General features: G+C 53.6%; 1 protein-coding gene across 1 annotated transcript in view; it reads left to right on the top strand.

Annotated features, from left to right (window-relative positions):
- Positions 1-17123, top strand: part of SLC1A7 (solute carrier family 1 member 7) — a 28070-nt gene that overhangs the window by 7023 nt on the left and 3924 nt on the right. The window contains exon 3 of the mRNA XM_023752782.1: positions 15007-15222. Within this exon, the coding sequence (XP_023608550.1) occupies positions 15007-15222 (216 nt within the window). The remainder of the gene's footprint in view (positions 1-15006; positions 15223-17123) is intronic.

The following is a 17123-nucleotide window of genomic DNA, read 5'->3' as shown; positions in this document are numbered from 1 at the left end:
TCCCAGTTTCTCTCCTTCTACTCGACCTCTAAATGTTGCCATTTCTTCGGCTTTTTCTAATCTGTCCTCATGGCTTTAATATCTCACCTATAAGTCCAACACTCCCTCCCCCATAGAGATCTTCCTCCCTGTATTTTCCACACAGCACTTATTGCACACAGTAGGTCCTCCTTAATACTTGTCAAGTGAATTAATGAAACCATTCAACAATCATGCATTGTGCTTTCTGGGCACTTGGCCCTGTACTGGGCGCTGCGGCTACAGAGATGAAGGAGGTTCGGTCCCTGAGGAGCTCACAGGCTGTGAGGGAGACCGATGAGAAAATAGTCAGTTACGTGATGGCTAAATAAGTTAATGGAGGAAGCGCAGGATGCCCCCTACCCTTCTTTCCAGTTTTATTACAAAGTAAAGCACAGGACTCTTGTTAGGCACTTCATCCCCCTTCACCATTGACCACCCTTCCTGCCTCCTACTCTCTATGTGGACCCTAGAGTCAGACAGAATTGGGTTCCCACCCTGGCCCTGCCCTTTCCTAGCGGTGTGACCCGGGACAAGTCATTTAACTTAAAAAGAGATCCTGAGGTCAGCGGGTCAGGGTCTAGGTCCTAGGCCTGCTTGCTCCACAAACCATCCTGTGGCCTTGGCTAGGACACGCCTCACCTGGGCCACAGTTAACCCGGTTTACCCAGTGACTAGGGGCCCATCCAGCTGTTGGAGCCCGGCTCTCAGGGGCCGGATCGCTCTTTCCACCAGACCCACGTGCTTTCTCGTGGCTGGAAATGCAATGTGGCATTAACTTGAGAAAAGCCAGTGTGTGTTCATACATTCCGTTTGTTTATTATACAGTTTGGGCTGGTGCAGAGCAACCGTGTCATTGAAAAAAAAGCAGTGCTTTAACATTTTCCTCCTAAGGAGAGTTAAACCTTCTTAGGGAAAAATGACACATTTCTGAGCCTCAGACCCCTGCGTCCCTGAACCCTGCTTCCTGTACCTTCAACTGGTCTGTGATCCATCCATCCATCCATCGCCCACAGTTCCCTCAGCTCCTGCTCCAGCCAGCCCTGGGCTGGGCAGCATGGTCCCCATGGGGCAACCGCCCTGGTGCGGGGACTGTCCCTCAGGGCTGAGCAAAACCACCAACGATGCTCTGAAAATTCAGATGCCAGGCCCCATGCCGGGCTCACTGAGCCAGACTGCCAAGGGGCCCAAGCAGGGGTTGGTTTTCAAAGTTCCACAAGTGTTCAAACGGTTAAGAAAAAAGCCAAACCCTGATGTCTTGGGCTCAGGCCGTCTGGCTGAAGCCAAAGAGCCTGGTGTGAGGGCTGCGGCTCTTCAGTCCCCAGGGGCTCCCGGCTGGAACCCAGGAGACCAGGCTGTCTGTGGTGTGTTACGTGGAGATGCAGGGGACCTGGTCCATGCCCTGCAAAGGCTGCCACGAACACGGGTGTGCAGGATCACGCAGGTTATCAGCGTTGAGGGAGCATGTGTGCCTGAGTGAAGGTAGACTTTCCAGAGGAAGTGACGAGCCGTGGTGCTAAGTCAAAGCACAGAGAAGGAGGGGGTCGCCCACAGGCACTGCCTGCGGAGAGCAGAAGCAGGGGGAGGGGGTTTCGTGAAACATCTCATCTGGGCCTTGGAGGAGCCTGGGGAAGCTTTAATAAGTTAGAGAAACATGTGACACCCGTAGTGAATCAGGAGCCATGCTGGGTGTTCTGAGTACGTTCTCCGATTTCATTCTCAGGAAAACCCTGCCAGGGAGGGGGGTGCTCTCCCCATTTTACAGGTCGGGTCACCGCGACTCAGATGGGGAGAGCCTTGGTTGGGTTCACATTTCTGGTGAGTGACCCCAAAGCTCCTGTTCTTCCCCCGGAGCCTCCTGCAGACTCTCAGCCACACCCGCCTGTGCTGTCTGCTCAGCGCTCGCCCTCATGGTGACAGGAGCCACAGCTGGCTGGGGGAAGGTTGCCCTCAGCTGGCCTGTGACGTGCCTGTCTGAGGTGGGGCTCCGGCCAGGTGCCGGTTTGCAGCAGATTGTAGAGAAAAGAGGCCCAAGAGCCGGAATGTGCCAGACTGTTGGAAGAGTGACTGAGCTGGGCTCCAGCCGAGGCCAGCTGGCCCCACCTCCCTCCCCCCGGGCGTCCTTTCTCTGGAACAAAGTGTCTCTGTGACTGTCTCCCTGCCAGATGGTGGGACCCTCCAAGGCAGGCACAGGATCTTTTCATCCCTCGCGTCAGCCTCCACCAGCACCGCCCATACTTCTTTACACCTTTTCATCTCCCTCTGCTTGTCTATTAGATTTCTGTCTCCTGCAAAAGTCGTTACACGGACCACCAAGTAGAGGTTAGTGCGAAGGACACAGGGAAATGTAAACCTGACCCCGCAGTGTCTCCCATAAAAACACAGTGATGTACATGGAGGGGTGGTGGCGACTGGTCCCACCCCTCGGCAGGGGCAGTCCTTTTTTTGGCGCCACGAGTGGCTAGTCCAGGTAGGAATACTGGTTTGTGTCTATGTCATTACTGTACAAACAACGGTGTCAGCACCCCATAAGGGGCATGCCAGGTGTGACTGCAAATTCGGTTCACTAACAACACCGAGGACTCCCAGGTTTACCTGCAGCATCAATAGCGGAGACAGGTCATCGTCCATATGTATCAATGATGAAGAGCCGGGAGGATTTCACAGACGGAACCTTGAGCTGGGTCTTGAACATGGAGTGGGCCTTGGCTGAGAGGAGAAGTGGGCATTCGTGGAAGGAGGAACAGCATGGGCAAAAGTGTGGAGGCAGAAAAGTGTGTGGCAGGGGTGGGGGCCAGGGAGGTGCCAGCCTGCTCCAGGGGCTTGGCAAAGGGAAGGGTGGCAGGTCCTCCTGGAAGAGGGTAGAGCATTTAGTGTCATGTGTGTCAGGATTTGGGGCCCAGGCTTGCAGGTTATTGGAACTAGAAGCAAATCGTGTGTCCTCCCACTGCCTCGGAGCAATTGCACCGCAGACAGCCCTGGTTCCAGGTTCCAGCCGGGAGCCCTGGGGACTGGGGGCAGCAGCCCTCACGCCAGGCCCTGTCGCTCCAGCCAAAGGCCTGAGCCCAAGGCATCAGGGTTTTGCTTTTTTCTTAACCATTAGAACACGTGTGGAACTTTCATTTACTTATTACTTATTTACTGTTTACATTCAACATTATTTTGTATTTGTTAGTTTCAGGTGTACAGCATAATGATTAGACCATCATATACTTTACGAAGTGCTCCCCTTGGTATTTCTAGTCCCCACCTGGCACCATTCATAGTTATTACAATTTTACTGACTATATTCTATGCTGGACTTACGCCCCGTGACTATTTTGTAACTACCAATCTGTACTTCTCTCTCTCTTTTTTTTAAAATAATTTTTTGTTGTTGAAAGTATTACATATGTCCCCCACTTTCCCCCATTGACACTTTCTAGCCCACCCCGCCCCGCCCCCTCTCATCCCCCCATTGTCTGTGGCCATGGGCCATGCATACATGCATACAAGGTTCCTGGTTGATTGCTTCCCACCCACCCACCCTCCCCTGCCTTCCCTCCGAGATTCCCCACTCTCTTCCAGGCTTCCATGTCTCTGAATCCACTCTGTTCATCAGTTTATTTTGCTCACTTGTGGAACTTTTAAAACCAACCCCTGCTTGGGCCCCTTGGCAGTCTGGCTCAGTGAGCCCGGCATGGGGCCTGGCATCTGAATTTTCAGAGCATCCTTGGTGGTTTTGCTCAGCCCTGAGTGACAGTCCCCGCACCAGGGCGGTTGCCCCATGAGGACCATGCTGCCCAGCCCAGGGCTGGCTGGAGCAGGAGCTGAGGGGACTGTGGGCGATGGGTGGATGGATGGATCACAGACCAGTTGAAGGTAAAGGAAGCAGGGTTCAGGGACGCAGGGGACTGAGGCTCAGAAATGTAATTTTTCCCCCACGAAGGTTTAACTCTCCTTAGGAGGAAATTGTTAGAGCACTGCCTTCTTCCCTCTCCAAAGATAGTTCCCAATGGGGCTCTCTGCTTTATCAAGGCAGGAGTACGATCCCTCACTCTCCGGTCTTCTAAGACAAAGTCTTATAGAACGTAGTCACAGGAGTGGCACCCCTCACCTTTGCCTTAGGCTATTAGAAGCACTCACACTCGGGGAGGGGGATTACATACGGGCGGGGATCACTGGGGTCACCTTGGGTTTGTGCACCTTGCTCTCTCTCCCTGCACCTTCCTTCTCTCCACTGCCATTCCAAGAAAATCCAGAAATCCTGTCCTCCTTGTCTTTCAAAAGTCACCTCCACTCGTGCCCTGTTCCCTGGGGTGAGGGGCGGGGGCGGTCTCAGCTCTGACCAAATGGCTCATCCAGGAATTTCTTGTGAATGAGGATAACTCCCTTAACATGAAAAGAATTCCGGAGAATATCAATTTTTCTCTTTCACAGGGACATCACAGGGTCTGGTACATAGTAGGTGCCTAATAAATGCTTATTAAGCGACTAAAGAGCAGTGGAAGGGCAGTGGAAGTGGAATTCGGGGAAGTTTCACGACTAGCATTTGAACTGAGGATGTTAGGAGTTATCTTTTAAAGCGTTTTGTACTTTAAAACATTATGTCAGCAAAGCAGAAACATTTTGGGAAACGGCGAGGCGGGGGGCAGGGGGGGATCCTCCTATTATCACACAACCCTAATTCTGCCACTGTTCTTTTCCCGTTTGTTTTATCATTCTTAGCAGTGAACGTGCCAGGCCCAGGTGTGGTCCTCAGCTGACCGGTTCAGAAGCTCTACCTTGTCTGAGCCTCTGAGCTGGTCACGCCTGTCCTCTGAGACCAAATAAACCAAATGCCAATTGATCACAGAGATAAGTAAATGGCCAAGAACACAGATGTGCACAGCCTCAGGCCAGAGCATCCCTATAGGGTCACACTACTCGGGAACCCACTGGTTAAATCCGTTTGCTGGCAGGAAAACTCACTTAATTGTATAACCAACGTGACCCCAGGTTTGCCATTTTCGGTGAATTTCTGGCGTCCCACCTGGTAGAGTCCCACCATATGTGCATTTAACCCAAGTGACTTCAGTTACAACGAATGCTGTGAAAAGAGAGAAAAATAATGTAAAGGTGGCAGGAGCTCTTCCCTTCGGAGCTATGCCCCCAAGTGAGCGTACCGGGGGAGGTGGGTTTGCGTGGCACCAACCCAGCGCCAGTCCCTACCTGCCTCTCAAGGCGTGAGTATTTCCCTGCAGCCATTGTGATTCCAGGCTCTGAACAGGCTGTTTGGTTTTTTTGCCATCATGGCCTGTAAGGGTACACTGACTGCTTTGGCTGGTGCACATTCCTAATCAAGCCACAGGGATGCCCTGCTCTGGCTCCTAGATCCCAAAGCGCTCAATCCTTGTTCCTCAAAGCATCCTTAGTCATGCCCTGAGCTTAGTTCCTTGGGATTGAGCCCTGCGTCCCTTTTTCCTGCTGATAGGTTAGCCCTGGGGACCTTTAGTGCCCAGAGACCTTGGTATACCTGGACCCTAACTTCAAATCAGAGGGGCCAAGGGTTGGGATCTTCGTCTCTTTTCTCTCAGAAGGCCCCTGAGCCCCTCTGGCAAATTGAGGCACCTTCCCGTAACTCTGCAGGTCTTAAAGGCTCCAGGAGGGGCACTTCCACCAAACCACTAAAGTCTCCCCTTTCCCTGGACAATGAGTGCCCTCTTAGCTTACATTTGCCATTTGTAAAATTCTTCTAAAAACAAAATCAGCTGCAAGGAGACTTGCTGTCTCTAACTGTAAACATAGGAGCCTCAGACAAAATTTAGAAAAGTCTGCCTCTCATTACATCGGCATAGGAGCTGACAGCCTGATGATTGGACCTGCAACAGCATGTCATGCCCTTGAACTAGGGTCCCTCTCCCATGGGAGGTGCTTGGATGGGTGCTGGGTGGTTTGCCACCCTCAGTTGTCTTCTCTGTGCCCCACTGCTGACTGGTCCCATGCTAATAACACCTTCTTGCGTTTGAAAAGTCAAGTCTATGGGGCCTGGGAGCCTTTCTTTCCCACTTTCTCCCAGTAATACCACTGAGCCCTTTTCTTTTTATTTATTTATTTTTTTAAAAAATATTTTTTATTGATTTTTATAGAGAGGAAGGGAGAGGGATAGAGAGTTTGAACCATCAATGAGAGAGAAACATCGATCAGCTGCCTTCCCCACACCCCTTACTGGGTTTTGAACTCGCAACCAAGGTACATGCTCTTGACTGGAATCGAATCTGAGACTCTTCGGTCCATGGGTTGACACTCTATCCACGGAGCCAAACCGGTTAGGGTCCCTTTTCCTTTTAATGTATAGTTTAACCCAAAGAGTATGGGCAACTTTCTGTTCCTTTAAGTTTTGGGGGAATACTTACTGTTGCTTCTGCAAAAATAAGGCTATTTGCTTCTTTTGTCTTTTTCATTTAAAATGATGTCGTAAGATTTGTCCTGCGGCACCCTCATCTTCGTGGTCCTGTTTCACTCTTCCACTCAGGGCTGGGACCGAGTGTGCACAGCCCCTTTGCCTTCACTAGATACCTAGATGCCGTCGGGTACACTGTTAGGGCATCACTGTGCCCCAGGATTTTACATTCACCTCAAGTTCTGTCATTTGCCATAGCCTTAGCCTCAGCCACCAAACAGACACAATGCCATCTGCAAGTTTACAAACAGGTGCTCGTGTGTGTGTGTGTGTGTGTGTGTGTGTGTGTGTGTGAGAGAGAGAGAGAGAGAGAGAGAGAGAGAGAGAGAGAGAGAGAGAGAGAGAGTGACCCACTATAACCCCACTGAGGCTGGAGTTCACATCTAACCCTTGGAAGTCAACTGAGCCTTGTTTTCACACATCCCCAGACCAGGGCGACACAGGGAACCAGGGGTGGGTCAAGTCAGCATCTGGATCCAACTAGGGCCTCCAATTCTCCACTTGCTTTTTGCCAAACCCTCCTCTCCCCTCATTCTTCACTTTCTTAAACCAGGCATCATTCAAGGAAAACTGAATCCATGTGTTTGTGATTCACTGAGTCTGAACATGGCAGAATGTTTTGTAAGCTCTATCTCTTAACAAAGAAATCCAAGTGCGTGTGTGGGTTTATGTGTGGATGCATGGTGTGTCTTTACATGTGTGTATGGTGTGTGTGTCTATGTATGCATGTGTGTTCCTGTGTCTATATTGTTTTCCTTTCTATTTCTTATGAGAATGCTAAACTGATTTTTCTTAGAATCAGGAAATCATATTTGGCCAAAGAAACCCAACACTCCCTTCTCCCCCTTCCTGAGGAACTCTAGTTTGGCAGAAAACTCCCAAACACCCACGTCCTAACTTATTGGAGCTGGTCCTGGGCCAAGCAGCCGTCAAAGTCTGGTTTGGGAGCCAGTGTGCAGGGGGCAGCTGCCCCAGGCTGCCTGGGACCAACAGTGAGTGGGAAAGAGGCAGGAGGCGGGCAGCCTGTGCTTCGAGTCTCTGCCCCTCAAGCCATGGGCATCTGTTCTTAGCAGAACTCTGCTGATCTCTCTGATGGGGCCCTGGGATCTGTCTTTGGCCCTCTTGCCCAGTCAGCTGACTGCCTTACTCATCAAGAAAAACATGGCCCAGCTGTGTCAGACCATTAGCCTGGTGACTCTGACAAAATCCCAGGTTTTATCACCCCTCACAGACTCCCATGCTCTTTCCCCCTCCAGATAGAGTTCCTACTCATCCTTCAAGGACCCATCCAGCAGTCACCTCCTCTAAGAAGCCTACCCTGATTCCCAACCCGGGCTACACTCTACCCCTGGCCTCTCTCAGTCCCAGCATGACCCAGGGTTTTGTGTTGTCTCTTAACCCGCTGGGCAGAGCTCCTTGAGGACCACAAACTCACCCCATTCAGTTCTGGAACCCCACAGCATCCTGAGCAGATGTTCAACTTGGGGTGGGCTGGGAACGTACCTCAGTCTGGGGAGGGAGTGAGGTTTTGAAAAAGCTCCTGTTCTGTTCTCTGTGGAGAACTGCAAGACCCTGCCCTGGAGAGGGCCTCATCGGACCTAGGCCAGAGCCTTGGGGGGTGTAGGCACCAGGAGCTCAGCTGGAGGAGGAGGGGGCCTGTGTTCTCATAGGCTCCAGTGGGGTCTTTCTTTCCCGGTGGGGCTGGGCTCCTAACCGTGGCATGTTGGTGCTCATCATAAACAGCCATGACAGGCGACAGTCTGTAACTGTAGAGCAAAGTAATGGAAACTCTGGCTCCCTCACACCTGGCATTCTTTGCCTCGAGGGAAAGAAAGGTCAGGGGTTCAGCTCATGTGGGGCTGGGAACCTGACTTGGCCCTTATTTCCTGGTCGACGGTCAGGCTGCTCTGAGCTCTGAGGGCGGCAGCAGAGGTCCCTCCAGCTTTTGCTTTTGATCCAGTTCAAGCTTGTTTGTAAGTCCCAGTCAAGCCCTGTCCCAGTGCCCAGGGCCATGGGAGGAGGGACCTTCGGAGGTTAGTTGGGGATGCCAGGGTGATGTCTGTCTGTGCACGGCCCCTTCTCCTCTCCCCCGCCCCACCTCCTGCACCCTGAGCCAGCACACCCTCCCCACCTCCCCCATGGAATCTAAAGTGAAGCCAGGGGTGGGCTGGAGGGGGTTGATGAGGGAAAAAGGGGACCTATGTAATACTTTCAACAATAGTTATAAGTAAATAAATAAATAAATAAATAAATAAAGTGAAACCAAAGGGTGGGGTGTGCATGCCTCCAGAGAGCAGGGCTGGGCCCTGTGTGGGGGATTCTCCGGAGGCAGATTTCATTCTGGCGCCAGGAAGCACTTTCTAATAAGCATAACCATGGAGGTAGTGAGTTCTCCGTCTGCTGAGGGGTGCAAACAGAGGCAGCAGAGGAATTTCTGCCCCTGACATGGGGGCACTGGGACCAGATAACCCAGACTTTCGCCAAGTGGGAGTCTGGGCATCTTGCCTCGGGTCTCAGAAGGCGCTGGCTCGGGGCTGGGAGTGTGGCAGAGCCATCTGGGGAGCGTAATTCTGCATAACGTGGCACTTGCTGTCAGCTGCTGGCCTGTCATCTGCTCAGGGGAAAGGAAGCCGCAATGCTTGGCAGAGCGAAGGGGCCTCCACGGACCCCAGATGCCTCCTCTCCTTGCCTGTCAGGTGGACTCCCTGCAGCTGCATCCCAGAGGCCGGCTGGGGAGAGCCTCCCCGAGGTCAGCCGAGGCCAGAGCCCAAGGACTTGGCCATGGGGCTCTGAGCTCCTTCCTGCCTCTAACATCCAGGGCCAGCGTGTTGTGATTATGGATGTTGTCATGCTAGTAGACCACGTTCAAATCCGCTTCCTCGCTGTGTGACTGGAGCAAGCTCACTGCTCCTCAAGGTGGTTCCTTTCTGGGCGGGGCAGCTCTGTTTGTTAGGAAGTTATTCCAGGTGCTGAGCCGAGATCTGCTTCCCTGTGGCTTTCCCCATCAATCCCACGTCCCCCAGGTCTGCTCTGCCCAGGCTCCACAGCCCTGCCCCTCCAGGCCTGCCTCACTGTCACCTGCACCTACCCCCGCTGCCCTCTGTGGGACACACCCACCCTCCCCGTCAGGACAGGTCCATGTCCTCCTTGGCAAGTTCCCCAGGCTTCTGACCTCACAGGCTGAGCACTGACTGACCCCCCACCCCACCTCCCAGGCCCTTCCCACAGGCGGCTGCTGAGGCCCCGCCTCCCCCTCCCTCTTCCACCCGGGTTTGTGCTCTCTCCCAGCCATTGAAGCCAAGTATGGCCCAACACGTGTCCGTGTTCAGTTTCATCATGTCAGAATTGGCCCGTGGTCCCAGTCTGCTGGGGTCTGCTTAGTCCCAACTCCCTCATCCAAGACATTAGCTGTTCCTCCCAGCTTCCTGTCCTCTATAAATCCGATCCACATGCTGTCAGTGGCCTTGGCCAAGCCATTGATAAAAAACAACCAACCGGGAAGGAGAGGGCTGAAAGCGGGGCCTGGAGTACATACACCTCCAGAGACCCGCCAGGTTCTCTTCTCTCAGAAGAGGGCACTGTCTGCGACAGTCATTCCCCGAAGTTCCCCGTGTTCCCCAAAGTCTGGTGCCAGCTGCCTCAGTGTCACAGAGACACACAGAGCGGGGGGCATCCCCCTAAACCTGGCAAGGAAACCACAGCTGGCCCAGACGGCCTGTTGTCAGGGAACCCACAATGGGCGCTCATGGCCATCCGAGCCCACAAGCTGTCATTCTAACACAGTCTAGACTTCCACCCTGGCTTAACAGCACACACGTCAACACACCTGCACCCAGGCCAGGCCAGGCCCCGGGCTCTGTGGACCCAGAGCTGAGCCAGATTCAGCCCTTCTCTGGAGGTGCCCCCAGTCTGCAGGAGACCAGAGAACAGTGAGTGCTAATAAATAGAATGTATTGAATACTTATTATTCTAAACCTAGATTAACCTTCACAAAAAACCATCATTGTCCCCATTCTACCCTCCGTGGAAACTGAGGCTCACAGAGGCTCAGGAACTCGCCCAAGGCCTCCCAGTTGGTGAGGGATGCAGGCAGGAGCACACTGGAGCTGCCTAGTGTAGCCTGGAGGGCTCCAGAGGGAGGTGGCGCCTGAGTGGAGACTTGAGAGATGAGTAGCAGCAGAAGAGCGGAAAGGAGAGCAGGGAAGGCAGGGGACTGGGTTCCTCCCTGGCTTCACTCAGCACCGTTCCTACAGCCTGTGGTGCACCAGAGCTGGGGACTCACGCAGAGCGCCCGCCCGTAATAAACTGGGAAGCACAGGGTGCCCAGGGGAGGAAGGTGAGATGGCTGTCAGGGAAGGCTTCCTGGAGGAAGTGCTGTCTAAACCAGCCGTGGGCAAACTATGGCCCACGGGCCGGATCCAGCCCGTTTGAAATGAATAAAACTAAATAAAAAAAAAAAGACCGTACTCTTTTATGTAATGATGTTTACTTTGAATTTATATTAGTTCACACAAACACTCCATCCATGCTTTTTTTCCGGCCCTCCGGTCCAGTTTAAGAACCCACTGTGGCCCTCGAGTCAAAAAGTTTGCCCACCCCTGGTCTAAACTGATTTTGGAAAGGATACGTGGAAAGGACAAGAAGGTGGATGGGGGAGACAGAGAGTTCCAGGCTGAAGGAACAGCCAGGACAAAGGTGGTTCAAGGACAAGTGGGGGAACTGGGGTGGCTGGAGCGGCACCAGTGAGAGGAGGGGGGTGACCTGAGAACATGAAGGAGTCTGGAAGCTCCTGAGGACTTCGCACAGGGAGGCACCCCAGCCTGAGCAGCCGTCCGCCCTCCGGGGTGAAGTGCGCAGGCAGCAGTGGGCACCTCCGGTGTTAGATGGGTCACAGTACTCACATCAGGGGTTGCTGTGAGAACCAGGTTCGAGTCAGCAAGCGGCCCTTCTCCCTCCATGAGGAGCCTGGCAGTGGTGCCTTCCTTCCCCCACCCGCACAAGTGGAGCAATTACCAGATCGAAACAGATGCCTCCTCTCCTTGGACCCTGGAGCCCAGCTTACCCTCCAGTCACCACAGTCTCTTCCTGGGCTGGGTGGTACCAGGTGGCTTGGGAGGCAGCCCGGGCCTCTGGGCTTCTGAGGCTCTCCCCCAGGGCCCTTGAGGATATGGGGGCTCACTTAGCTATGCTGGGAGTTGGGGAGGCAAGGTGACCTCTTCTCTCCTCACCATAAATCACAGAGCCGGAAGGGACAGCTGAGGTCATCCTAATGCAGTGGTTCTCACCCTTGGCTGCACATTAGAATCACCTGGGAATCTTTTAAAAATCCTGATTTCCGGGCCCCATCCTCCGGAAATTCTGTTTCTTTGTCATGGGGCGGGGCCACAACATTAGTAACAAAGAAACAATTTCCGGAGAATGAAGCCCAGACATCAGGATTTTAAAAAGATTCCCAGGTGATTCTAATGTGCAGCCAAGGTTGAGAACCACTGTCCTAATGGAAGCTCCCACTCAATCTGGAAGCCCTGACCTAGCATCCCAACAGGTGGCCACCCCCAAATCTGAGGGCTGTCACCTGGGGCAGGCCATGAACTCGGAGAGTTGAACTAAAGAGGCAGTACCTGGTCTGAGTCACATTAAAATCCTGGTCAGCCAAAACCAGAGACCTTTTCCTTCCACAGGAGTTCAACCAAGTCTGTGCCACAGAGAGGCCCTGAGGGAGAGGGGGAGGCTGACAGGGGCTTCGGAACCATAAGCCTTCACTTGACAGCTGACCAGCTGGGAGGCCTGGCCAATCATCTCCGCCAGCTGAGCGTTATTTTCCTTATCTGTAACTCAACTGCGCAGCCCAGTGAGGCAGTCAGCAGTCGTAAATAATGACTGCTCCCTTGAAATGTGGCCAGTACACCTGGAACTGAACTTTTAAAAAAATTAAATTTAAAAGCCTGAAGCAGTTTTATAAACATTTGAATAAACATTTTTATATTGATTTCACATTAACATATTTTGGATACACTGCTTTTTGCTTTTTTAATTTGACCACTAGAAAATTTTAAATTGCAAATGTGGTTCACATTATAATTGTGTAAGGCAGCACCAACTTAGAACATCAAGGATCAAATTAAGTGGATAGTCAAGTGTTTGAGGACAGTTAAGCTCCAGACAAATGATGGTTTCTGTGGCTGCTGGGTTCTCAAGGGATGTGTTTTCTATCATACAAGCAAGACAAGCTCATCCTAGAAATAATAGAGAATGCGGGAAAACATTAAGAACAAAACAAAAATTACCCATAATTCCAACACCCCAAAACAGCTACTATGAAACTTCCTTTCTAGAGCTTTTTTTCTATGCATGACCATGTGACCTAATACTCCCTACCAGGCTTTAGGTTCTCAGACCCAGACTCCCCTAGTGCGAGGAAAGGTCACTTTAACAGTTTGGCCCGAAAGTCTGAGACCTCGAGGAGCCCCATGAGCTGATGGCAGGACTTTGACCCTCCTTTCTTATTCCTGAGCTCTGGTGTGTGACCTGGGGCAGGCCCTTCTCTCGGGGCCATGGCTTCCCTGTGGCCTGAAGCAGTTGGACCTTGCTGTGGGGGACTCTGTGGTAGTCAGGGGACAGTTTGGCCCTGGGCTGATGTGCTGGCCCTGGTCTGGGGATAATCTCTCTCAAAGGATAATGATTGTAGGGTGGCCCCCCAATTCCGCTGGCCATACAATCTCGCTATAAGCCCTTCATGATTTGTGTCTGAGACCCACCCTAAGCCCATTGCAAACATTGACTCGTTCATTCGTTCGTTCATTCATTCATTCATTCATTCATTTATTCATCCACTCCTTGATTCAGCAGACTGCTGGCAAGCTGTCCTCTGGCAGGGTCCTGTACCTGGCTTTTTGGACCCAGCATTGAATCAGATCTCAGCCCAGCCCTAGAGGCATTTCCAGGAAGTAGTCAGCAACTTAGTAAGGTGGGCCTGGGACAGAGGGCAGCACAGGGGCTGTGGGAGCCCGGAGAAGGGGGCTTCACCCTGCCTGGTAGTCAGGGAAGACTTCCTGGAGGAGGAGACACTTAAGTGGTGTCTTCACAGATGAGTGAGCTTTTGCTCATAGGCAGCAGTTACAGCCTGGGGTCGGGAGAGGCTAAATGTGCTAAACCTGATGCTGGTTGCTGCCTGCACGTAGCCTAATGATAAGAGGAGCATGGAAGAGGAGGGATTATCTGTTCTTGTTTACATGATTAAAACCAGACAAATACTCCCTTTATCTGAAAGAATGAAAGGGCTTTGGGGGAAAATCCTTTTGGATGCAAAACAAAGAAAGCATGAGCATTTCCTTAACTAATCTCTCCCTTCCCACTCTCCCTCCCCCTCCCACAGCCATGAGAAGAGTAGCTCCAGGCTGACCTGCACTGGTGGGTGGAGTCCAGATCAGGGTGGACAGGGGTGGGGTGGACCCAAGAGGAGAGAGACCCACAAGCCCCTTAACACAGCCTCCCACTAGGGGAATCTGGGTCTGAGCACTAACCCAAGATGGACACAGGGGACAACCTCTCAGGGAAAATCTAACCATGGCCACATATTATAGACTAGAGACCCGGTGCACAAAATTCGTGCATGGGGGTGGGGTAGGAGGGGGTCCCTCAGTCTGGCCTGCAACGACGCCAGCGTCTCGTGCCCTGGACTCTGGCCAGAGGCCCCTCCCTCCCTCCAAGTAACCGGGGCGCGGGACACTGGGCTCACATCACCAGGGCAACGCCACCAGCATCCCGCCCTGGCCTCTATGGGCGCCACCATCTTTGTGACAGAGTGGTGTTTAATTTGCATATTACTCTTTTATTAGATAGGATTGGGATCCTGGGGCCCAAAGACAGGGGAGTGACTTGCTTGCCTGAGGTCATATAACCAATGGGCAGAGCGAGGTCTAGGACCCAGGTCACCAGCTGCCAGCCCAGAGCTCTAACACATTCATTCATTCACTCACTCATTCATTAGTTTATTCAGCAAGCCTGCAGTAACCACCTACTTGGTAGCAGCACCAAGAACTCATGCTGGGCACTGGAGACCCACAGAGGAGTCAGATCTGTCCCTCTTCTCACATGTCCTCGGTCTGAGAAGGGAGACAGACAAGTAAACAGACCGTGACTACCAGGTCATTGACAGAAGGGGCCAGGAGCTCTGGGAACCCCATGGGCTCCTCACTCTGGGGGAGATGCAGGTAATCCAAACAGATTTTACCAAAGAGGCGACACTGCGCTTGGTCTTACCCAGTGGGTAGGAGTTAGACAATGAAGGAGGTTGATCAGAGACGTCAAACAAAGGGAATGGCACAGGGGAAAGCCCAGAGGTGGGAAAGGGCTTGGCTGCTGACCCTGGACCTGGGGGAGAGGGCAGAACAGGGGAGAGGCTGGAAGGAGCCAGGAGAACTGAATTGTTGGGGATGGAGAGATTCCTATGCCTGCACGTCCCATGGAGCACCGTGAGGGTGCTGGGCAGAGCCAGGAGGATGGCAAGGGTGGGTACACTCAGGACCTGCCCCACCCACAGACCCTGACCCACATTGCCCTCCCAGCTTGATATCCGGCCTCGCCTCTCTGGATGCCAAGACCTCCAGCCGCTTGGGCATCCTCACGGTGGCATACTACCTGTGGACCACCTTCGTGGCAGTCATCGTGGGCATCGTCATGGTCTCCATCATCCACCCGGGCGGGGCGGCCCAGAAGGAAGAGACGGAGCAGAGTGGGAAGCCCATCATGAGCTCAGCCGACGCCCTCCTGGACCTCATCCGGTAACCTTGCCACCAGCCCCTGCGTGGGGATGCCATGCCCGGGCCGGGGTTGCTGGTTCCACAGGCCCAGCCCCACATCTGCCAGAGGGCAGGGGAGGGGCTGCTCGGGGCTGCTCTTGATTCCTCATGGTAACAAGGGGCAGCCACAGAGGCCACCCTGTGCTCCTCCTTCAGCCCCTGTGCTCCCTCTGGGCTCACAAGACTCACAAGACACTGTCTGCCCCCATCAATCAGGCTGAGAGCACCTCAGGGCAGGAGGGGGCTGCTCCTCTGGGAGCCCAGCCCCAGGGCACAGCTGGGCGCAGTCCAGGTGTCAGGGGCTGTTTGCAGACTGACCGGGCTCGCTTGTGCACACCTAGCTTCTCAGGTGAAAGGCCAGCAGTCGTGGTACCCGCTCCCCACCCCGCCTCCACCGCACTTATTTGGTCCCCTTCTTACAGATGAGGGAATGAGGCTCAAAGAGATGATGTGACCTTTCCAGGGTCACCCAGCCGGTGGTGTGGAGCCAGGATTCAGCCCAGGCCGGTCTGACTCCAAGGCTGTGCCTTTCCTGGCACTGCCCCTGCCCGAGCCACGTGGGCTCTGCTCACCATTTGTTTCACGGGCCTTCGTTCTCCTCCCAGAAAAGTGCAGAAAGACCCTGCAATACACCCGCATCCGACTCCCCTTCCCCAAACACCCTACAGGCCATGCCTTCTCCCCTGGCTCCCTCACCAGGGCGGGCCCTGCGCCAGGACACTCAGAGCTGGCCTGGTTCTGGAGGAGAGAAAGGCCCATGGATAGACGCAGACAGTGGGGTGGGGGCTGTGATGGGGGAGAAGAGCGGGGTCAGAGGAGGCAAAGCTGCTGCTGTAAAGGACAGGGTGCCTGGGAGGGCAGGGGCGGCGGGGAGGCAACAGCTGTGCACAGGTCCTGAGCTGAGAGGGAATGTCCTGGGGAGACGTCACAGCCCATTTGGCGTGACTGGCGCAGGAGAAGTGGGGGGTGAGGGGGCAACAGTCGCTGGAGGAGTCGGTGGGGCCGGCCCATGAAGAGCACCGTGAACCAGGCCAAAATTGTGTTTTATCCTAAAGTGGTTTTTAAACATAGGCGTGGCATGATCCAATTCAGAAGGCTCGCTGCCTGACTGAGGGGCGGGAGGGGGCATAGTAGGAGAGGAAGACAGAGGCAGGGACTGGGCCAGGGGGTGGCCATGGGCATTGGGGGGAGGGAGGGACAGGAGGAGAGGGCAGACCAAAGGGCTCAGGAGGATAAATCCACAGGAGACAGGCAGACGAGGGGAGGGTGAGGGAGGCAGTGTGCTGATGAAGGTTCTGGTCTGAGCACCGAGTGGATGGCAGCGTGGTCACAAGCCAGAGGACGGTGCCAGAGCAGGACATCTGGGGGGGATGCCAGCTGATGGCTGGCTCCTGCAGCTGCCTCTCATGGGAGGAGGTGGGAAGCCAGGGGGCAGAGGCGTTCGGTAGACCCGATGGCAGAGGGGCCGGCACCCTGTGGGTGAGGAGAGCAGGCGGGGCACAGCCTGGGGAAGCACCACATTAGAAGCCGTTTATTGGGCTCAACGGGATACTCATCACACTTGCTCTGTGAACTCCTGGTCCCTTTCATTTTCTTGCCAATCTCAGATATAAGAAATCCAGTCCAGCCGAAACCGGTTTGGCTCAGTGGATAGAGCGTCGGCTGCGGACTGAGGGGTCCCGGGTTCGATTCCTGTCAAGGGCATGTACCTGGGTTGCGGGCACATCCCCAGTGGGGAGTGTGCAGGAGGCAGCTGATCAATGTTTCTCTCTCATCGATGTTTCTAACTCTCTATCTCTCTCCCTTCCTCTCTGTAAAAAATCAATAAAATATAAATATAAGATATATATATATATATATATATATATATATATATATATATA

The sequence above is a fragment of the Myotis lucifugus genome, unplaced genomic scaffold, assembly GCF_000147115.1.
Source record: "Myotis lucifugus unplaced genomic scaffold, Myoluc2.0 scaffold_37, whole genome shotgun sequence".
NCBI lineage: Eukaryota > Metazoa > Chordata > Mammalia > Chiroptera > Vespertilionidae > Myotis > Myotis lucifugus.
This window is presented reverse-complemented; position numbering and strand designations above follow the sequence as displayed.